This window comes from Thunnus albacares, chromosome 19 (genome assembly GCF_914725855.1).
Source record: "Thunnus albacares chromosome 19, fThuAlb1.1, whole genome shotgun sequence".
In the NCBI taxonomy this organism is placed as follows: Eukaryota; Metazoa; Chordata; class Actinopteri; order Scombriformes; family Scombridae; genus Thunnus; species Thunnus albacares.
Genome location: NC_058124.1, coordinates 7,748,237 through 7,772,098, shown reverse-complemented (window position 1 = coordinate 7,772,098; position 23,862 = coordinate 7,748,237). Strand labels below are relative to the sequence as shown.

General features: G+C 39.4%; 3 protein-coding genes across 7 annotated transcripts in view; all 3 read left to right on the top strand.

Moving 5' to 3' along the window:
- The first annotated feature begins 353 nt into the window (after positions 1-353).
- Positions 354-3,190, top strand: LOC122969707. 3 transcript variants are annotated; one of them, XM_044335638.1, is made up of 7 exons: positions 354-454; positions 554-644; positions 1,170-1,205; positions 1,630-1,682; positions 1,770-2,149; positions 2,249-2,377; positions 2,467-3,190. In XM_044335638.1, the coding sequence occupies exons 2-6, from the start codon at positions 634-636 to the stop codon at positions 2,375-2,377; spliced, it is 609 nt and encodes a 202-aa protein (XP_044191573.1). In that variant the 5' UTR covers positions 354-454; positions 554-633; the 3' UTR covers positions 2,467-3,190. The 3 variants fall into 3 exon arrangements, with proteins under 3 accessions (XP_044191573.1, XP_044191574.1, XP_044191572.1); XM_044335639.1 differs by having other exon boundaries at positions 418-455; positions 585-644; XM_044335637.1 differs by having other exon boundaries at positions 450-644.
- A 117-nt stretch (positions 3,191-3,307) lies between these two features.
- On the top strand, positions 3,308-5,670 carry LOC122969878. The gene is made up of 5 exons (XM_044335893.1): positions 3,308-3,797; positions 3,937-3,953; positions 4,040-4,154; positions 4,251-4,421; positions 4,803-5,670. The coding sequence occupies exons 1-5, from the start codon at positions 3,795-3,797 to the stop codon at positions 5,418-5,420; spliced, it is 924 nt and encodes a 307-aa protein (XP_044191828.1). The 5' UTR covers positions 3,308-3,794; the 3' UTR covers positions 5,421-5,670.
- Positions 5,671-21,892: 16,222 nt separating this feature from the next.
- LOC122969807 (growth factor receptor-bound protein 10-like) overlaps positions 21,893-23,862 on the top strand; it is a 47,981-nt gene continuing 46,011 nt past the window's right edge. The window contains exons 1-2 of one of the 3 annotated variants that reach the window (XM_044335791.1): positions 21,893-22,029; positions 22,252-22,338. The gene's annotated coding sequence lies outside the window, so the exon portion shown is untranslated. Of the gene's footprint in view, positions 22,339-22,882; positions 23,035-23,862 lie in introns of those variants that run through there. The other 2 variants (XM_044335790.1, XM_044335792.1) reach the window with 2 other exon arrangements.

The window sequence follows — 23,862 nt, the reverse complement described above, 5'->3', positions numbered from 1 at the left end:
CACGGCTAAAATGAGCACTTCTTAGTTTAGAAACAATATGTATATGCTAAATGTCTTTAAAGAAGCAGCATTTTCACCACTCAGGGGGTTTTGTTTTTCAAAGCAAATTGTTTTATTGGCATATAAAACCATACCCCACCCCTCCGATTTCATCGGGTGGGGGACAACGATATAGTTTGATGCGGTTTGTTGTAAGATTCCACTTTGGTTTTCCTCCCGTCCTCCCCAATGTTTTGAGTCACCAGCCGCCACATATATACATATATATATATATATTTATTGTTATTCTTCTTGTTATTTCGCTTGTCCAGTGCGCTTTTGAAAACGAAACTTAAATAGTATATCACAATTTTTGCGTCACTGCAGGACGGCGGGAGGGGTAAGAGCGCAGATAAAATCTAACAACAGTTATTTTTTCACATGAGAGCAGCAGTGGCGTCAGTCTGTCTCAGTGGTAACTACTCTCTTTTGAATGTATTTGATAAACGTTGATGTTTATGGTTTTTCTTTCACGCTTTTCTCTTCTTCATGAATCTCCGCGGGTTTGTTACAGGATCTGCAGTCGTTTTTGTTATGTGACGCTTACAACAGTTGACGCAGTGAGTTACCTTATATGTAGCCATTTTCTCCAATATGATGAAGAGGTTAGTACTGCATTTATTATTCTTTTTTGATTCAGAATGTGTTAATAATGTTAAATGACATCATCTACAATACTAGCCCAAGTATGTGACAGTCAGGAAGTTATGTATTTATGTATTGATTTATTTATAGGTATTTACGTTGTGGTAGACTTCATGTGTTGCAAACTGAATAACAGGTAAAAGTATAATTGAAAAATATTTGGTATTATAATACAATAACATTTTCCTAAGTACTACAAATTTGAGTTTCCTCCCTTCAAGTAAATCCGTTTTGTGGGATACTGTTAATCCACTACGTACCTTTCAGAGGGAAATATTTTGGCGTTGCATTTATTTGGCAGTTTCTTGTTACCTTTTTATTTTACACCCTAAAGATAGTTTAAATCAGGAAAATAGCGTTCAGTAATTAGGCGTGAGACAAATAATTGATACAACCATTTATCCTGTTGAGATACCTAATGTTTTTCAAACAGACTGTAATGTATTCTTGTGTGTTATTGATAATTGTACTGCTTTGTTTTCTAGGGGACAGAGAGTCAGGATGGCGGCTGAAGTAATGAGGTACCTGCAAGAGCAAGTTTCTCGTCTGTTCAGGGGGGCTGAAATAAACACTATCACAGGATACCTGAGAAGAAGGTTTAGGTTTGGTGATAGAAAACAGAACACAATTACTTACAGACATATATAAAAGCAAAATTGGGTCTAACAGAGTCGGAAATATTGAACTCAAATTGGGAGTCATATTTACTTATTTTGTTCATGGCTTAAATTACCCAAATCACAAAAAAACACATTTTTGTACTTTATGTGACTGTGAAAAAAGAAAATCTACTCATACTTGAAGTTTTCATTTCCATGTTTTACACACGACTGAATGGGCTCCCATGGTCACTATCACCACAGTATATTATTCTGACAATACTGATACTGCTGTGATCATCATGGCTTGTTTAATTGTATCCTCCTCATCTTTTCTATCTTCCAGTGAGGCAAGTCTGCTCGATTTTCTTGATTTGCGGCAGTACGACAAAAAAAAAGGTTAACTACACGTATTTCCCCTACATACCATGATAACCTTGTTCTCTAGTCTTTCCCATAATCTTTCATACTCATGTTGTGTTGCAGGTGCAGAATACCTGGCATGGGTGTCACAATCTGTGTCGACATCTGAAAACAAGAGTTTCCTCTTAAAGAATCCAGCTGGTGCCACGTTGAGGATAGCAGGGCTTGGAGACACCATTTACAAAGACGCAGATGACGAGGTGAATGCATGGGGGAAATTCTACCTTCCCAAGATAGTACACATGCAGGTCATAGGTGTGGTGGAGGGCACCTCATGCCCGTGTGACCAGCTTATTCTGATGACCTGTGAGGACAAAAAGCTGTACGCCTACGATGGAGAGGAGCTGCATTTGGTGGCTTCAAGCTGGAAGCAGCTATGTGACAAGGGAATTGAGTATCCAGCATCCAAGAGCTATTTCAATGGGGAGGCCTTCCAATATATGGTGAGAAGAGAACAAGCAGAACTTTGTGATTCCTGAGAGTAATGACTGATCATCTTTTGGTTCTGACAAGGTTTTTATAATGTGGTGTGTTGTGTGTAGACTGAGGATGACTGGGCAGGTGTGAGGAAGGGTGATGTGGGGAGGAGACTTGACCACGAGCATCAAAAACTGGTGCAAGGAAATACATCTGCATTCTTGAAGTGTCTGAAATCTTCAGGGCACACATAGGTGAGTGTTCTCTCCCAACGTTATCTTGGATGCAGAGTGAATGCTAAGGTCTAAATATCCAATATAGTGACTTCTTGTTTTTTTTCCAGATGCTGGTGTTTCCCCAGAAGAAAAGCCTCACTGCAAAAGAACTCATCATAATCAAAAAAAAAAACGTCCTGCTGCTCTGCTCTCTATGGCATGAAATCTTTAAGCATGTTGCACTTCTGACCACAACTTAAATAGCGATGCTGAAGCTGGAGCTGGATGCATAATATGATACTGCTTACTGTACATCATACTCATTTACATGTGATGCTAGATTTATGATCAATACAAGTTTTCTGACACATAATTGTCACAGGAACATTTTATATCGTTATATTGTAAAATCAGTGGGAAATCTAGATTTGTAGATGCAGCAGCAAATGTACCTGAACACAGCATGAATCTGAATTCAGCTTACATGCATCTGTTTGGATTGTGGGAGAAAACTGGAGTACACAGGACCACAGGGAGAGCAGGACAATTTCTTATGCAAATGTCTCAGTCGGTCAGTGTTAACTAGTGAGCCACCAGGCTGCCACATCTCACATGATAGTCATTGTAAATATGAATCATAGCTGAAAGTTTGTTACCCGTGGATACATCTGTCATTGCTGCAACTGTCATGTAAATAATACAGGTTTCATCAGACACTTAAGTTTTAGTTCCTGCTGTCAGTGCAGTTCAGTACTTGCTCTGTTGCTTATTTTGTGTTATCATTTCATGCATCACATTCAATTATACAAACATACAGTAATTAAACTGAACTTAATAAAGACTTATTTGTGTCGATGTCTATTGTATTTTCTTTTCTTGGTATATACAACCTTTTATTCATTCCAATCTGCAGTTTAGCTTCTGACCTTATGAATCCGAAATATTGCAACAAAGACTTTCTACATTATTCAGTAGTAGCATAATAACATGATCTTATTAGATTTCCTATCTGTGTCTGTTCTTGTGTCATTGTAACGTTTGTGAAATATCTCCATGGGAAATTACTTTAATAATACACTAATACAAGAATTCATATCATTAGACTATTGTACAATTTGATTGCATCTTATCATAAAACGATCATATGATTACTGTAGGTGAGCCCTTACTACAGATACACGGATTAGTTGCAAAGTAAACCATCAATCTAACTCTCACACAGCCGATATTTCTGTATTATTGATAGTCTGGTCCAGGACATAGAAATGTAAATCATTATCATGAGTATAAATTACTTGTAAATTACTGTTAATGATGCTTGCAGTTCACAGTCCTTTGTCTCAAGTGGAAGGATGAAAGTGGATCTATCGTAAATTGCATGATAAACATTAAAGGCGTTGTCCGATAAAGGAGGCAAGGTTTTACTTACTTTCTGTTTCCTTCTCGCACGGCAGCAATGGTGAGTAGCAGCTTTCTGGTGGCGTACTGTGTTGTTTAATTATATAATCTTTAAATTTTGCATTACAAGCCTTATTTGAATTCATTTAACAGCGAAATGTTTAATTGTTGTCATGTTTTTCCCCTTGTGATTGAAAAAGGATGAAAAGAAACAGAGGTGAGTGATCTGATTCTGCTGATCTGCAAGTGCTCAATCGTATATTGTGTTTTTAATTGACTAATATTAGATCAATACTATTTTAGATTAGATGAATTTCTGAGAAGTCAAGAAGGATTCAGAACCAATGCCTTCAATATTATCATGAAGATGTTGGTTTGGTGGAAGAAGACAGCAGGAAGTAGACAGTTTGTGGATGAGGTAATGAAGTTTGGAGTTTTTTTTAACACTTAATCGTGTCCTATAATCTCATTCTCAATGTAATAATAATAATTTTTATATGCTTTGCTTCAACAGCTGCTTCACAGCATCTTCTTTCTGGGAAAAATCAACATTCCTCCGTATCCCCCAGAAATGATTTTTCCTGATGAGATGTTGAATGCCTTAAAGAAGGAATACCCTCAACCTTTTCTTCTCTATTCCACTCACCTCCCCAGGAGGAGTCCATTCTCCTGTGTGCTGGACATGGTAAGATACAGTATAATCTGTGGATTAAACATCTTCACACTCATCATTATTCTGTTTTATTTATGATTTATGTATTGTTTTATATTATTATTTCAACATAAAATTAAATATGAATATGAATGATATTAAGATAGAATCATTTAACAAGAACCAAAATTATAATTGTATACATTTCATTCATATACAGCATTGATTTTTTTACATTTAATTTTCACCACTTTTTAATATTTCTAGTGATACGTTCCCAAATGTTTTTCAAATGAAAGCTGAAATGCTCCTTCACCTCAAATGTTACAGCTTATGATTAATTTCCACTGTTGCACTTTACAAATGACTCAGTTTCAGGGACAACAGCTTGATAATGTTTGTAACTGCTTCCAGATTGTCCTGCAGAAAGGTCAAGAGAATGAAAACCAAATAATACAGAGTCTGAAAGCTCTCATCAAAACACTGAAACCAAAGTTTCTGGTCCCCTCCACTATCTGCGTCTCTCAGAAGTCAGTCAATGCAGTCAGATACTATGGAGTCTCCATGTCCACTTCTGGCGCGAATCCCGGGAAAATCATGATTGCTGCCTCCTGTTGCAACTTCTGGGATGATTATGTAGCTGGTGCAGTGATGACCTACTATCCAAAGAAGGTCAAGAACTCATATTTTGATGGAACCATCAAACTTCCAGAGTATGTCAGGTGTGAGGCGTTTAGCCTCTGTAAAGAAGAGAGAATGCCTCCTTGTAGATCATGTGGGAATTTGTTTGGTTTGCGCACGACTGACACAAAGGAGTGGGCCTATGGCAACTGTGCTGAAGCTGAGAGTGTGAGCAACTTGCTCAAAAATGAGAAAAATGTTAAAGTGCAAGCACGACCCACATCTGTGACTTGCACAGAGGAGAACAGGCAGGGGGCCAAAATCAGTGTTTTGAAAGAGCTGAAGCGTGTGCTATGCATGGTGAAATTTGAGAAATGGGATAATCATTTCTACATCCCACAAACTAACTAACTATTCTTGAAAAGAGGAAAGGAAATAAATAAAATGGCTATGGTCTTTTATCACAAAATGGCCTAATATATATGTGCATTTTAATGTGATTCTTCATTAATAAAAATACTCCACATATATATATGCATGATATCTTATAATCAGAGATTCAGTATAACATGTTTTCTTATTTCAAACTGTTGATCCTCCAGCTACTTCTTATGTGCATTTCTGTACATGTTGTTAACAATAAAATCGGACTGGGATGCTACTGAAGTTCATGATTGTTATTTTTTAACTCCTGCAACCCCGTCTAAAGAAATGATTCTCTATATAATGTATAATAGCTTACCAGTATATACATGTACTCTATGTAGTGACACTAAGTCAGAGGTGGATTTTAGGGGAGGTGGTCAAGCAGCTTTAGAGACAGAAATCAGAGAGAGACATCATTAAAATCATCAAGAAGTATCTTAAACAGAAGAAAGCTGAAACATGAAACTGTAGTGATTGTAACCTAAGAGTAAGACCCAAGACAGCAACTTGACTAGATGTTAAATTAAAGGGTCTTTTTAAACCATGATCTCATCTGCAATGCTCTAAAATGGATCTCATCCGTCATGCTCAAGGTGCTCAAGCAGTTGGGAACAAGTCTTTTTTGTTCTGTGCTTTGTAGAGACTGATTAAACAATAAATAAAGTACTAAACAACAATCCAGTCTTTAAGATCTAAAAAATGGAGAAAACATAGCTACAGTCTACACTGAAACTTAAGTGTAAGAGCAAAAGCATTATTAGGACAATGTGCCACAAAGACATAGACATCAGTATACTTGAAGCTTTTTGTACACGTGCTAAATATTGTGTATTAAAACAGTATTTCCTCTTTATTTTAAACATAATCTGATTATTAACAGACAGCACTTACTCAGTTTTGACAGGTGATAAAGCCTTTTTCTTCCACTGAGTTTTGTCCCACGGGTGCAGATGCACCACTAGATGGCAGTGTTACCGTGTTCAGTTAAAATCTCCTATAAACTCTAAATCAAAGTCAATCTTTCCAAAAGTCACACATTTCAGTCCAGAAGTCACATTACAGAAAAATCACATTTTCTAGTAACACTCTGGATTTGGCTGGACTTTGAAATAGAGTGTAAGTTGTGATACACTGTCCTAGCTGTTTTGTCCACTTCATAAATAACATTTATAATATACAGTATCACCTTCACCTCCAACTGGTCAGACTGCATCTCTCACACCAAACAAAGACAGGAAGCCTGCTGTGGTCCACAGAATAAGTTCCAATCTTTTAAAGGAAAGACAAGAATCAAAGTGCAACAGGAAGAGCAATGATTCACATTCATCTGTCATTAGGCATTGGGCCTATTCAGTGGTGGGGGAAATATACTTTCTGGCTTCAAATGAATGTATTTACACTAATGGAATGAAATGCTATTGTACACTTATACAGATTGTTTTAGCTAACTGTGGTCAGGGAAGAAACTCAATCATGACAACAGTGGATTATATCACTGTCTAATATCCATGAATTCATTAAAGCCAAATGTCATCAAACTAATATATTATTGTGTGGGCCACTCTGTACTTCTCTGTTGATTTTTGTGTTGCCAATGAGGTCATTTTTGATTCTTGAGAACCAAACAAAATGCCATTCTTCAGTAGAGCTTTAACGTCTGGTGAGTGATGGGAAATGCAATTTATTTTCAGCTGCTACGTCACAGACGCTTTGTTTGACTTTTCCTGTGGCTCTCTCTCCAATAACATGTTTGTTTTCAAGTCTATATTTGTGTAGCCAACTGCTACCGGTGGGGAAATCCTGTCTGACCTCTCAGCCTGTTGTGATGAAAACATGGGCACTTGGTGACGTCCAGGAGATGAACTGTTCATTTTTCTTATGTAACTCACAGCTCTAATCTTTGTTTGAACAGGCAATCCCCGGTACCTTACAGAAATATAAGGACCTAGCCTGGAAGCACAGATGATAAATAATGTATCACACTTGCGTGCGCATACACACACACGCAAGTTGTAGTTAGACTGTAATATTTTAACTGAAGTTGGCCTTGGTGTTTCATGTCTGGAAAATCTGAGTAATGCTTGTTTGACATATCATCTCTGACCTAATGTAGGATTTGTTTAATCACCCTATAGTGCATTACAACATGCTTGTACATGAAACAGATGCTCAGATAATTAACACACATTGTCATCACTATAGGATGCACTTACAGTAGGATTACATGTCCAGCACCCACTCATTCTCTAATATACTCTACTTTTTCATTGTCATCCATTTAGTTTCAGATGTGTGGAGAAAAAGGAGACCAGAGTAGATAACTATGGAATTACATTCAAATGCTACTTAGCTACTTACATATATGTATGTATATTTCTCCTATTTCCTATTCCAGAGTATAGAATTCATATTTGTGTATACTCTGAATTAACCCTAAAGGACCTTTTACCATCATTATTATACATTTTATGACAATCTTGAATGTTACCTAAGAGCACAGAAATGTTCTTAAAATTACCCATTACTGACTGAGGAAATGATGTCTCCATGTTCAGTCTGTGTAGGCCACAACACGTCTGTGTGAGCACTCCGAGACTAACCCCACATATTATATGATGCCACTCAGCACATCTGCGGTTGCTATTTTAATGCTAATGTTTGATGTGCTTGTCTTAAAAATGTGCATACTGTACACAATTCATTTACCATTATAATACACAACAACTAGCTCATGGAATTTGTGTGGCTGGGAAGGCCCACTTGAAGCAGTCCACATGCTAACCAGACAAACAGAGCTAATGTAGCCTAACTTAATTAGCGGCAACATTTGCAACGTTTAGCACAAAGATTGACGGGTCTTTATTACATTGCTGGCAATTCACAAACAAAACATTAGGTTACAGGAACATTTACTAGATAGCCAACTGCTCTTTTTTCTTTTGGCTGGTTGATTTTTTTCTGGTTTATCTGTGAGGATACATCCAATGCCATATGTAAAGACACACCTGACTGAGTTTCTGTAATGTGCTGGGACTGTACATGTACAATATGTTGTTGTGATTATGATTACTAGTGGCTTGATAAGTTGTAAACAGTAGCTCATGTTTGTTAGCTAAGCTAATATTGTTTTGCCTCACCCTTCCAAAGAACTATGCTAATTCCAGCAGCGTGTGTTTTTCTTGCCCGAATGCTCCAGTTTCATTAGCAGCCTTTAAACTATTTTATTTTGTTTTTCACTGCTGATATTTTACACACACCTGTTTTGCCTATAAGGGCAAGCTCTTTAGAAAGAAAAAGCGTTGGAATGTCTTATGTCTGATTGTCACACAAAATGATTAAAAACTGTTGAAGTGACCCTTTAAAATGATTTCATTATTCAAATTCAAATTTAGAATATCTGAGAATGTTCCCCTATTCTTGTAGTTTGTCTTAAAACTTAAAACCAAATAGACGATTATGATGCAGGAACATGATTGGCTGTAAGGAAAAACTATGACCGGTGCCTCAGACTTCTCATATGCACACTGAGCGAACTCTATGCTTTGTATAAACCTACTGTGCAGTACCAGATCCCGTCCCATCAGAACTGTATGTGCGTCAATGCGAACTCAATAGTCTGCTACTCTGTGTGCACAGTACCAGTACCTTTTGTAGCTCTAATGCTAAGCTCTTCGTGGTATGTACCAATCCCCCTGACCACCCAATCAACAATATGTTTGTTTGGGTGTAAACACTGTAGAGGAGAAACTGGGTTTTGTGTGTGTTCGGAGAAAAATAGTAGCAAAGTAAGTTATTTGTTGTTAGGACATGCTGAAACAGGCCAGTGCTTGCTACACACATCCAGCATGGTTAACAATAGCTTTTGTGAATGAATATTTGTGTGTGTGTGTGTCTAGTGTTGTTGCGTCTCTCTGCAACCACTGATCCAGATACTCCCAGGCCAGGCAGCAGTGCAGCAGGGGGTCCGAGGTGTTTTGATGAGACCGCTGTCACCGGACCGTAACTTCCCATCATGCCGTTCAGTATGGCCGGTTTTCAATGGGTGACTCAGCAAGCTTGTGACAGACATTTTCATTTTCATGTTGCTCCACTGTAACAAAGAAAGGAAAGCAACACGGTGCTCCCTGGGGTGTGTGTGGAAGAAACCAGGCCTTCCCTACCAATCAAAGTCCAGCTGTTGCTTTTACTGGTCTTAATGAAGACTGAGTGTGTGTTGTGTATTCGAGTGTGATACACAGTCATGGTTGGTTAGCCTTCCCATTAGGGCCGGCTCCATTCTTGTCACTGGGATAAACAATAATCTTAAGAACATTGTGAGACAGGTGTGTCTCAAAAAGTGGGAAGGATTTTCTCCTCTCTGGCACATAAAACCGACATGAAATAAGTTTTAAATTGTTGCTGCTGGAAAATACAGCAAACTAGCCAGAGTCAGCACAGGTCTTATATAACAGGCCATATACAGAGCATATGGGCCCCAGCCTTAGTGAAGCTGTCATCTGCTGGAGTAGTAAAACAATGGGAGTGAAGGGTGAGAGATAACAGAGCACTACCCCTGCTGTGATAATAACACTGTGGGATGGCTATATTTAGGGGCTCACTTTGACAAAATTGCCCAGTGTGTGTGTGTGTGTGTGTGTGTGTGTGTGTGTGTGTGTTAGCGTGCGTCAGTGTACACTGCGCTGCCCAGAGCTCAGAGCTATGCGGCACCACAACAGCTCATAATTTAACCTTGCCAGTAAAATCACTTTCAAATGCTGTAATGTGTGCAGTTGTCTGTGCTTAATCCCCCCCATAACAGAGATGTCAAATAAAAATATAGGTGGGTAGTTTTATTTTACACCGTGGCATTTATTTGTATGTTTGTCCATTTTAAAAACATCCACATATACTATATAATTTAATATTTACTATGAATTCTCCTCATAACAATTCAAGTCAAACAGAAGGTGGGTAAACTGGATTGAGGTATAGTTGTGTTCAGTAAGAGGCACACAGACGTACATACACTCAGTTTTAAATTTGACCTTTTCATAAAGGGACATTGTGGCCTTTCCCCTGCATTCTCAGGCCAAAGCACACCACTCATTAAACCAGTACCATAGCTTGCTACCAAGACTTCACCTCCAATAAAAACAGCTCAGGCCCGGACAGCAGAATAATGACTTTTCACTAGATTTTTACTCGGGTTTGAGGCCAGCTGATGCATTTACAGGCGGCGCAATAAGGCTCCACTGCTTTCCTTTCTCCTCCTGAGCTCTAAAGAAACCCGCACTACTGCTGGCTACATTTACACACATAAAGAACTTGATGCTGCAGTTTTGTTCAGTTTTATTAGACCTGAGAAGGTGAACACACCTGAAGAACATGGACAGCCTATAACAAGATTAAACAAACAAGTCAAGCATGTTTCATGTTTTATTTAAATGAATGCTTAAATAAATGTATCTGAAGAATCTAGGGAGGTCCATATATGTACAGACCTTCCTCACAAAGACATTTTGATGTGTCATAGCAGGAATTAACAATATTAAAGATGGGTGAAATCCATTCAGCTAATATTGTGCCTGCTGGCTCACTGCTATGGGTTAATATGCCAATTAAAGGGAAATTAATGTTAGTAATTCCACCTGTGCTTTTCCTGCTATGACAAGTCAAAATGTCTATTATAAAAAAAGGTCTTTTGAAGGTAGTTCAAAAAGAGAGGAGCAATCATACCAGCTTGACACACCCATGGTACACTCCCACGGGTGTTTTCACTTATTTCACCTGATTAACACCACTTCCCAGAACTGTGTACTGTCACGCACTGTGTTTGATTGACATCTCCCTCACTCTCCTGGTGGCTTTGTTTCACCTGTTAGGACGGGACAATTTACACCTTCATCACTGGCGGTGTCACCATATGTTCACTCATTCACAATATCCCATGTTATGGGCATTCCATAACTCTATAGTGAACAGTACATTGAAAATTCAGACACCTCTGAATCATTATGTGTAATCATTGATCGATAGAGTGTTACATGACTGTAATCGCATCTACCAAGTATGACATATTGTTAGTTCATTGTCGGATTGTTAGCAAAAAGTGGTGTACATTTTGTTACTTTTTTGTTCAATTGTGAAAATTTTGTTTTAAAGATCACACAGAGAATTCGGACACTCAAACTCAACCATTCTTATCAGTGCATGGGTTTTGATGACCTTATGTACTGCCCATTGCATCAATAGCTCTGCCCAACGTTAGCTTGAGTGAGGTCTAATCAGATAATTGAAAACACCTGTGTGGGTGTGCAGAGCCTTTGATTAGTTATAATTCTGTTAATCTCTCATTAGCTGTTTTTTGACCTGTTTTATTTGATTTTTGTTTGTAGCATCATTTTTTTTGCCACTATCAGCAACTCACTAGGTAAGTGGTGTGCATTTATCTCCCACACCGTATAAATTTAGCCTGTGTATTCTTACTGTGTATCTTACCCTCAGCTTATTAGCTAGTAAGCTAGCTATACGTAAACCTGCATTAAAAGATTTTTGGTCATTTGGCTGCACAGCAACAAGCTATAAACACAATTGTTAGTCATTATGTGTTAGCAAAACATGCCTATTTACACATCCAGCAGACATGGAAAGTCAAGAGTCGTGTTTCTGACCACCTGGCAAATGTAAGTCTAATATTGACTATCCTATTTGCTTTGATTTGGTCTCCACCAACTCCTGAGGGAAATGTCTCTCTCTTTAGCTGCTAAATGCTTTACTGTGTTCACTTGCCAGTTGCTAGCATTGCCTGCTGTTTATTGCTGTGCAGGTAGCATGAAGTGTTTTTATCAGAACTTTTTGAAAACAAAGTTAAACCAAATCACTGAGCTGAAAGACGCTAAAATGCTCTGCAACACTAGGAGGAACTGCAGAATCAGGTCATAATTATAATACTAATAATAATACATTTTATCTATTGAATGCTTTTCAAGATACTCAAAGATGTTTTACACAGACAGCCAAAAAATATAATTCTCTGTCCATCACTCATGCAACCCCTTTCACATTACACATATAGTAATTTTTGGATTGTTTGTGAGGGTGAACAGAACAGGCAGCAAGCAATTTTGAACAGGCATGAGGTAGGGCAGCTAAAGACAAGGAGGGGCTGGAAAATGAGAGTGGATGAGGGGGTCAAGCAGCCTGCTGCCAGCAGATACATTGTAAATATAAGGCCGGTCAAGCCGCCAAGTATCTGCTATTTGCTTGGGTGGTACAAAGGCAGTTTAAAGGTACATTACGTCAGGATTAGAGAATGGTGTCACATGTCTGAGGGCTCAGATATATGACAACACAGCCTGATACCCACTACGGGGCCTAATAATAGGTCAAAACAGTATTTAACATTGATACTGGGCTTCCATAGGAATGCTCACCCAACTTTTGGAATTTCATTATTTGTATTGATGACTGATTTGATCCATAGTTTACATAAAAATATCGATTAGTGCAGTTTTAATTTCATATTGGAATTAATTGGAATAACATTTTTGCTTCTTTCATGCATTTCTGAAACCCCAAAAAAGAAATGAAAAATAGTTTCGTCAGCCTAAAAAGAAACAATATTACTAACAATTCATGCAGTATTTATATGGTGACATTATAACATCTTTTGAGGTTGCACAGAAAGTAGAAACCAAGGTGAAAGTAGTGCTTCGACACCACAACGACTTTCTAATCACTGCACTGACTTGTTGGTTAATTATTATAAAACTGTTTATGATTTTAACATGCATTATCCTTGAGTATGCATTAACGTGCAACATGCATTAACACTTGAGTACCACAGCTAGAATAAAGGTGTCTGTGCAAATAGACACAGGCTCTGAGGAGAATTTTGCATGGCTGGGAAATTAACAGATTTACTGAGAGTATTGACAGACAGGCCTTATCTACTGTACTGTAAGAGACTTCACATCAGACTCCTCACAGGTTCACTCCTTTCCTGTGTCTCAGCACAAAGTGTTTTCTTACCATTGATTGGAGCAGAGTGTTCCCTGCTCTGTTTCTATTGGCTGGCAGCCAGGGTTTTTGAAGCCATCATGAAGAGATAAACCAATCAGCGTGGCCAGGTTAACCTCAGGGTTATCAACGCCACTGTTTACCGAACCCTGTTCACCACAGGTACTCAACACGTGTGGATGTGTATGCATGTTTGTTGCTCCAGCTTGCTATTTGAGCTGAGTTTGCACTGTGCATAGTACAGTGTTTCATTGTTATTATATGAAACAAACCATCACAGGCTATCAGACACGTATTCCTCCAGACACCACTACACAAACACACTTACTGTGTCGTTCTCTTGCACACTCCTCCCTCCCTTTTTGTCTTCAGATAATGGACAGATGTGTCAGATTTTGGGTGAACGCCAGTTCCAGAGATACTAGAAGTTCAGGCACGGCCCTGCAGAACAGACTCTTTGTCATGCACACACATGAATGCACACAAACACACACACACTTCTCCTCCTTCCCCCCTCTTCCTGTTGGATTTTGTTCCCACTGTTCTGAGAAAAATGAGGCTTGACTTTTAAAAGGGAATGTTCTGGACCTTGTCAGCAGGGTTTGGTACCGGTCATCCAACCATGGTCAGCCGGGCCAAACTCACAGTCTTACATGTTACATCATGCTCTCCAGGTTAGCTCCCGTTTGACCTTTCCCTGCCACCTTAAACGGAAAGTCCCACTGGGCTCAGACAAAGTAATAATCTGGACTTCTCTGAAATGACTCTCTTGCAAAATCAAAGAGGTGACTGTTTGGCTGCATTGCAAACATTAGAAAATGGAGTTGTGTTACTTTGCAATATGACCGCCTCATTGTCAAGGTGTGTACAATTCCTGCAAATCCCCCCCTCCACCCAATTCACTGACAGTTTTGTCTACAGAGCCAAGTCTCCTGAGAGTGGACAACAAGTTTATTCAATACTTCACAAGTCAAAAGAAGTGAGTGCCACTGAAAAATGTTGATGTAACTGATGTATGTATATTTCAGAAATAACTGAATGTGCACAAAAACATGTAGCAGTTTTCATAAGAAAGCCTTGTGCACTAGATGTCACTGTTTTACATAGAGACCTTGGCCCTAAGCCCTGAAGCTCACCGAGACCCCACAACTCCATCAGCATAAACACAGTCATGCTCACACATTAAAGAAAGAATCACATGTACACGTATTGTTGACAGACGACATGCTGAATAATGCCGGCTAGATTGCAAAGTGGAAACTGACATAAAAAGAGCTGTAACCTAAATCCACTACATAATGATGAATGCCTATTATGTAAAGTCAACGTTGGAGATTAAATGGCTCAAAAAGCTTTTGGCTTCTTGGTCTTACAGTTGATCTTTGTGCTGCAAGGCCCACAAATCACCCTCACTCCAGCTTGGCTGGCGTTCAGCAGTGAGACTCCAAGTTGCTGGCTGACGCATGTACAGTGCACTCGCCCCCACCAAGTTTAAATGATTAACCTCTTCAACCGACTTTTTTCTCCACCCGCCTCCCCCCCCCCCCCCCCATCTGAAGGAACATCGAAGGAGATCTGTTTAGTTTATCTCTCATTCCTCTTCTTTATGCTGCCAGGGTCGTTTGAGTTTCTCTGTATTGTTTAATGGACGCCGAGCTCAGCCTTGACCTAAACAAATGTGGTTTAGATTCTGGGAGTGTTGCTATTAATATCCAGTCAGTCTTTTGGCAGGAGATAGCTGATACTTAAAGAGGGACACGGGGCATGATGGGAGGGAACTGCCCGCCTGCCTGCCTGGTGCACAGGGGAAAATCTTTGCATAACCTAAGAATACTTTGTTTTAATCTATTTCACAGTCAGTAGCTTAATATATCAGGAATTTGCAATTACACAGAGACATTTCCAGTGAAATTGGAGTGTATATGGAGTGTTTCAGCCACAGTTGGAATTGATAAGCACAGACTACAGTGCAGTTTCAGCTTTATATGGTTCTAGGGAGGCAGTTTAAAGAGTTAAATGTGCTCTGATTGTGTGTGATTATGTAAAAAGTGTTGACTGATACTCTCTCAGAGTTACATTATTAGTGATGATTGTAATCCAGACATTAGAGATATGATTGCAAACTAGGTCGTAATTCATATAGCCTTTAATTGTCTAAACATGTGACCACTTATTCATCGAAAGAGTAATGAGAAAAAAACCTCATTTACACTCCTCAGAGTATTTGTTGTATTTCTCTCTAAGTCGACAAGTCTGGTTTTTCATGCCTCCTCACTCTCAGGGTTCGTTTGCCCTGCTTATAATGAAAATCCATGGTGCCGGGACAGAGTCAGTTTCTGAGGTGCAATGCAAACATTCCAAGTGATTTAGGTGAAATTAAATTCCTCAAATGATTATTGCTGAACTTTTTTTTTTTCTGGTGCGCTCATAAAAGAAAAGACTTGCAGGTGCAGGAAGAACATTCCTCTATCATGCTATCGCTATTGAAAGGGGAGTTGTACTCCCTGCTTTCTCAGTACTCTATTCCTGTAGCCGACGGAGCTCGAGCCAGATGGAAGGGTGGCGTTCCACCACACAGCGATCCAACCCAAACATCTGCCTGGCAACGGCAGAGGCCTTCTCACTGAGACAAAACACAGGCCCGCTCTGTGCGATACCATTACAAATGATTTCTCAGTTTGATCGGGAATAGCTGCTGCACTCTGCGCTTCCGGCTGTGAGATGTTAACTTGAAGTAGAACTGGATGTTTCAGCTTGCCCAGCCTTCACCCAGTTAACCTAGCCATCACACAGTCCTCACTCAGTTTACTCAGCCTTAACCCAGCCCTCAATCAACCCTCACCCAGTTCACCCAGCCCTCGCCACAGACTGTAGAAAAATATGAATGTAGCTTCTGTGGCCACACACAGGTTTCTGAAGAGACTTTCTGATGCTTAGATCTACCAGGACATGGACTCAAGTCATAGTTGAACAATGAATCAGATGACTTTGGACTTGACAAGATCAAAAAATATTTGCAACCTGATCTGCCTTCAACACCAAGGATTTGTAACTTTAGCCTTTTGACTTCCTACCCAAATGATAAAAAAAACCCTATAGCCTACCTACATTCCCTTGACAATCACCTTTTGGTTTTACTGACAATTGTTTCAGTCTCACCACTCTCATCGGCTGCTTTTCCAGCAACAGCAGGCAGCTGTTTTCAGCAAAAATCTCTGATAAACCCAGTGTACCCGAGCTGATCAGCACCAAACAGCAAACAGGAAGTTAAAGTTAGCAACTAGCTGGTGAACACAGTAGAGCATTTAGCAGCCAGATATTTCTCCTCAGAAGTTGGAGCATCGGAGAGCAAAACAGAATAAGAGTGAGAGAAAGTATTGGGGATCACCCAGGGACCAGGAACATGACTCCAAATGAATGCTAATGTTGCTCCATGCCTCCTGGATTCGTAAATAAACAACTACTAACATGTTATCCATATCAACTTAAAAGGTGATAATGTGTCAGTGTTGTGTTTACAGCTTGTTTCCACTGCCCCCAAGTGGCAAAAAAGTTATTGGCATTAACTTATGTGAAGGGCAAATAATGACTTGCTTTGAACTCAAAACACAAAGTTTAGGTTTTGGACTTGACTGGGACTTATTTATGACTTGGAAACGATGACTTTGGCATTGTCCAGAAAGTCCAAATTTGTCTGATGTGATGTGATGTGTATAGCTGACAGCACCTCTACGTCAAGGACAAACAACAGAGATACCCAAAATACTCCCCAAAACACCTCTCTGTAAGCTACAATATCTACAAAACCCAATACTCTTATCTATCATCTTGTGGAAATTATTGATTGACTTGGATTTCAAGGGAGAAGTTGTGGGTTTTCCTGAGCTGGTGGTTGCTCCTGGCTCTCACCCACTTCACCCGTCCAAGTTGCCTGGGCTTTAATCAGTTTTCTCCTTTTTATGGAACTCATTTTGACGTAAATATCTTGTTGCCACTTTGTGTAATATGCTGTATATTATGCACCTTTTTAACACAACGGATCATAGGATATTTTATATTTCCCAGACAGACACAGACACATGTTAACAAAGAACAGAGTTTGTTGAGAAAAATGTAATGATGTCATTAAAGTCATAATTTACTCTATTACCATTACATCAAGTGTAACAAAAGATTCTCAACTGTGTAAACAAGTATAACTGCTGCGGTTAAATTTAGTTTTCCAGAGGTCTGGTTTGGAGTCCATGTGTCGGTGTGACTGTGGAGGCTCGGTGGCACTGACGTACCAGGCAGCCAGAATGAAAAGAATGTTCTGTTATTAGTGGAAAAGCTCCTGTTATGTGGATTAATCTACAGCTTCGACTTTGATCTCCTGACTCACTCTAAGCGACTTTGGAAGGGAGTTGGGGCCAGCGCACATTTCAGACACACACACACACACACACACACACACACAGAGTGTACATGCTGCAAATAATGTCCACCATGAGTCACATAATCTCAGTTGAAAACATAATTAACTCTCTCAAAACAAGTCAAAATAATTAGTCAGATTTCTCACTGTTGAGTTAATCAATAAAAATGTTGAAATGTCCTTCACTGAGGTTTCCTGATACTGACAGTTCTTTCTTGAAAATGCTTAAAGCCAATGAAACTACAGTGGAAGCAGGTAAAACCCCAATGGCAAAAGTTATCACTTGCTAAATTCTGACTTTGAGATATAAAAAAAACCCAAACTTGTTTCGGATATTTCTCTCACTGTCCGAATTGAACGTAGATTTACTTTAAATAAACCAATTAAAATGTACTTGTTTTTTTGTGTGTGTGTGTGTGTGTGTGTGTAGTTCAGGGCTTACCAGGACCAGAAGAACCAAAATCTCTGAATCTCAACGCAGTGTTCCAAGCTCTTAATAAGATTTAAGCTTGTAATGTAGATGCCTAAGTACATCCCAATCCCATGTTGGGGAAAAAGACAGAAAATAATTATTGCATTACTAATTTAGATTTAATGATTACCAAGGTGTTAAGGGATTAATGACAGTTGAAAATGTAACAACAACCTGTGAACCCAGTTTTAAACCAACAGAATAATCAAGTATGTAGAGAATATTGGTGTTTTACCAGTGCAAGTTTTACACAAGTTGAAATGATATAAATGGAGGAGACATATAATTATTAGCCAATACAGAGTTAAATGCATATAAATTTCCCTCATTATAGTAAATTACACAAGATTCATACATAAACAAGAGTATATAGCCACACTAGCTGCTCTGTAAGGCTGTTAAGGAATAAAATGCCCCAAAAATACATTTAAAGTCCTCCTCCACTCCAAAGTGTGTTTTACCAATAGTTACTTCACTTGGATGTTTGAGCTTCACTGTGCAGAATGATGTATGTGCAGAGTTTGACACTAGAAGACTGTTTTCACATTCATCTGCCGAAGGAGGAATGTTTCTCTTGTCACCTTAAATCTCACTTTAAATCATGTAACCACAAGCATGATTTGTGACATCACAACTAGTTTGGAAGCCAATCGTGGCCCAATATGCAATTTACACAGGTGTGACGGGGAACCTTGAAACCTCCAGTGCTCCATTCTGGATTTTCCAATGAGGGAGAAGCAGTAGATGTATTTCTGAACACTTTCTAACTAGTTAAGTGCATTTTTTTTGTGGAAAACCTATATTAGACAAAAATTATTATTCACAGCAGGGAATGCTTACATGTCCTAAAACACGTCCAAAGGGGATCTTTAAAACATGATTTAAATGTTGATCTGATCTGATGTCGCTAGATCAGTCAGAGGATCAGAGGAAAGTCAGAGCACCAAAGTCTGTAACAAATTTGATGATAATCCATCCAGTAGTTGAGGAGACATGTTACTCAACTCAAAACCAAAAATGTCAACCTCATGGTGACACTGGAGGAAAAGCCTCAGGCTCACCAAAGTTAGTGGGCTTTATCCACTGGGGACCCTGAATTTCTGTACAAAATGTCATGGAAATCCATCGAGTGGTTAGACCAAAAGTGGAGGACCAGCCACACCGATAGATCAGCACTGCTGTCCCTAGAGCCAAAGAAACAAAATAATCATTGTTATTACTGTACCTTACACTTCATGCAGCTCTTCCACCTTTCTGCATCTGCAACAAACCCCACCTCTGTACAGTATTATGGTTGGAGAAGTAGCGATATTCCAGCTTGAAAGGTGCACATCAATAAAAATAGTAGGACATCAACAACAGCTCTCAGACCACCCAACCACAGACATTTTGTCCACACAGACACACCCACAAACACAGACACACATGATGAATCACCTACAAAACATGCCGCGAGCACACGCGTTGTTCCCTGGAAGAGATGACACGCACACACGCAAACACACACATGGACACACAATGTCAGGATGACCCAGTTCCATGTGGCTGGACTCAGTTTTGTTTACTCGGCGGAGCTCTCCGAGGTTTCAATACGGTCACAACACGCCGAGTTTGGAACACAACCATTCATGGTATTTTAATTGTCTCACACATCAAAACACACACTGAGACAGGGTAATGTTTTGATGTTACTCTTTAGACTGTTATGTATCCCATGGAAGCTTACTGTACACTGTATTTACAACTGGAGACAATTCAGCTCGTGCTGGTGGTGTGAGTAGTGGTGTGTTGTGTGTGTGCGTGTGTCTGAGCTGACCTCCCAAGGCCTCGAGAGACTGAGATTCCACCACATCTGGGATGCCTAACTGTTTCCCAACAAAGGTCAGTGGAATTTTTATGTAACAGCCACGCTTCTCTCGTGTTTTCAAAACACTGTGCATGTCCATGTATTTGTGCGGCTGACCCATTTCAGTGGGAATTATCAAGCTGTTCCTGTTGTCAATTGCGTAACTCTATTACACATAACCTATGAATGCAAACAAACAGAGCAGTGGGACTTACTGGTCATCCGACCAAGCCAGGGTTTTGCCTTTAAAGTTTGTTGGCTTTCCTAGAAGGCACTGTGCTTTGAAGTGGTGGAGGGTCTCATCTCTGAAAAGCTCGAGCAGTGATTTTCACCAACACACAGTCTTTGATGTTGGGATCCATGAGCCATATTCCAAGGCGAGCATTCATGCAGACCTCAGATATTTCTAACATTTACCATTAAACATAACGTTGATCTTAGAAAATCTGCCAGTTGCTTGTATGTTTTATCCATTCATTCATGATACTGACACTTCTTTTTAGACACTTCCCAAAACAGCTGAAACTGCAGTGAAAACACAAATTGTATGTGTTCTATGAAAAAAAAACAGTGTTTCACCCTCAAACTCTCAGTAAATAATTTAAAATGGAAATGGTTGCAATCTGCACTTTATTACAAAGCATACTTAAGAGGATCTAGTTGACTGCTTCACCTCTTTTGAGGAGTGCAATGTGTGTGTGTATGTTTGTGAGTGTGTGTGTGTGTGTACATGTTGTCAACAATTTAATGTTGCTGGTAAATGGGGGTAACAGGTGCAGGATTTTGCAGATGATTGGATAGGGACACTGGGAGAGATGTGTTTGTTTCGCAGTGTAATATGGTCACATCACTGTGAAAAAGTATCTTTAATTTATCTGAAAGTGTAAAATGCTTTCCCATCTTGCTGGAAATACATCTCAGTCTATGACATTTAAATCAAAACCCCCAAAATGTATCCCCATGTAGAGCTGAACATTGGTTTAAAAATGTTTGTAGTTGTGTCACTGACGGAGATCAGCAGCTGTGGTCAGACTGTATTCAGTCAGTCACAAAATATCAAAAACATTTTAAACTATACCTGCAGCATCATCAACTTCTCCACTTTCCCTCTTTATGCTCAGTTTCTTCCAAATAGCAATAGTTTTGCCCGAATCTGGCTATACACAACTTCTGTTTCTTGCTATTGACCTATTTGAGCATCCACAGACAGTACAGTGTTTTGTAATATATTGGATTGGCAAAAAAGCAAAGCAATGCGTTTTTTTTCAGTTTATGCCGGGCTAATAGTGTGTGGGTTCTGAGATGGCAAGAAACAGTACCTTCAATGCTCCCTCTTGGCACTGGTTGTAAATGTGGTTTGAAGATGAAACAACTAGCATTTGTTGTTTTCCTGAATTTTATGACTCCACTGTAAGGCATAGAGATGGAAAAAAAGGAAAGCGAGACAGAATCTGTGAAAAAATAGTTAGGACAATTCTAAGGGCCTGTGACTGACGGCCATAAAAAATTATTAGAACATTCAGTAATTTTCGGTAATAGAGGCAACCTATCATTATTAGTTTTATTTACAATGCACTAATGAAACTAATGGTTTCTTTTTCTTTTCTTGTTTTTGACGAAAAGTAAACATCCAGAAAGCCTCTGTATTGCCCCCCACCCCCTCTCTATTTACGTGAAATGGTTCGGTCCTGCCCCCAAACAGGGCAGGAACTTTACTTGCTAGCAGTAAATTGCTAGTAAGGGAGCAGGTGGAGTATCATGTCTCAGCTTCATAAAGAAAAATTTGGCTTTCAAAAACAAAAAGAAAGACAAGAGAGAGAAAAGAAAGGGCAACAGTATGTCACCCAATTTTTCACAAAGAAAGGTGGGTGTAGTCTGTGAGTGGTGGAAATTAACCAGTTAGCCTAGCCATAGTGAAAGAAGCTAACTTACTTCTGCTCCCCTAGCATTAGTTACTTAATATCTTCACAGAAAATTCTGAGTGTTTACAATTCACTCGGCTTTTAGCTGACATTTAATCAATGTAGGCAAACTTTTAGCAAGCTATTCATGCTAAGTCAGTTGTCCTCGTCCTGTCTGGTGCCAGGCCTAACAGATGCAGCTTCAGGCTCAGCAGCTCTGTTTCCCCATCCATCCACCAATGAACCAGCCCTACCAACAAATGAAGGAGGAGGTGAGCAGCATTGTGTTGAATGACATGTCAGCTGGCATAACTGCAGAGGGTCAGTGGGAATTTCTTTTTTATTATTATGAAAAAAAAGAAAAATGATTAAATCATTTTCAATGATAAGAATTGGTAGTATACTTAGTTGATGTGTATATTCAGTTCAAAAATCTGCTTCTGATTTTATTCTTTTGTTTGTGAAAAGGTTAATGTATATTTAAATTATATTTATTTTAAATTATTCATTATTGTTAAGATAATTCAAGAATTTTACCATTAAAATTACATTTAGAATGTAAAAGATGGCCTTTAGCACATTTCTTACGGAGGGTATCAGTCTTGCATCAAATAGTGAATTCCACTGTATGCAGAATGTTTATTTATGTCTGCAGAGTGTTATTTATTTATTACAGCTCACTGTCAGTAAATATATTGGACTACAAGAGAGTTACAAGCCTGCAAAGGTAGAGTTATTTAAGGCTTTGAATGGGTTGACTGGGATCTGGAGGTGTGGTTACAGAAACTGTGCAGGGTTGGCGTGGCCTGGGGTGGTGGGGCCCAATGTGATATCTTTTCAGGGGACCCAAAATCCCTGGTGGCACCCCTGCTTACGTGGAGAGGATGGTCAGAGCAAACTGAGGAACTGGAGAACTGGAACCATCAAGATAATATCATCACTAGATTGGTGTAGCTATACTCATCAAGGTAACACCTGCTGCTCCTCCGTCACATTAGCTGGACCTAGACACAAAACGGGGCCAGCAGGCAATTAACCACCCCAGACCTGTCATTAAAATGATGGCCCAACTGAACTTCAGGTCTTGTTTTTAACCTTTTAAACTTCACTGGACAGGTTGAGGTTGTTCTGTCTCCCATTTGCTGGTGTGAGTTAAGATATTTTCTGCCCTGGAAGTGACTGCTGTAAACACCAGGCTACTACAAGTGCAATCTCCCCTAAAAAGGCCATCTTGCACTGCTTTAAACGCTCAATCTGATATGTAATTGCAGTCTGCGCTGTAATAAGTGCAAATGCTACAGAATTGCTACAGATGTCAGAGAAGTTCTGCCAAGTTCTGTAACTGAGTATAAACACTCCCATGTGATGGCGAGGCGGTTTGATACTCCATATGTTTTTCCAGTGGACCTCCTGGTGTTGGTTTTGTAAGCAAAAGCCTACGTGGGGCGCTGATTCTGGAAATAGCCTGTACCTTTCACCTATTTACAGAGCAGACTGTTTCTGAAAAACTGATGAAGTCCCACATACATGAGCCCAAGGCCACATGTACTGTATGTGCAGGGCTCATGTTTGATTTTTGGCAGGCTTATACACGTGTGTATACGCAGGCTGTCAGAGGCAGGATGATGTCTATCAGGAGCAAGAGTGAAGCACCTGGGCTGTCACTGTGTGTCTATAAATGTATAAAATTTAAATGTTTAAATGCTATACTGTTACATGAATGATTAGGTTCAAATAAAGTATTTTTACTGTCTTTCTCCTTACTGAATCCACTTCTCCAAGCCTGCTCTTATCTG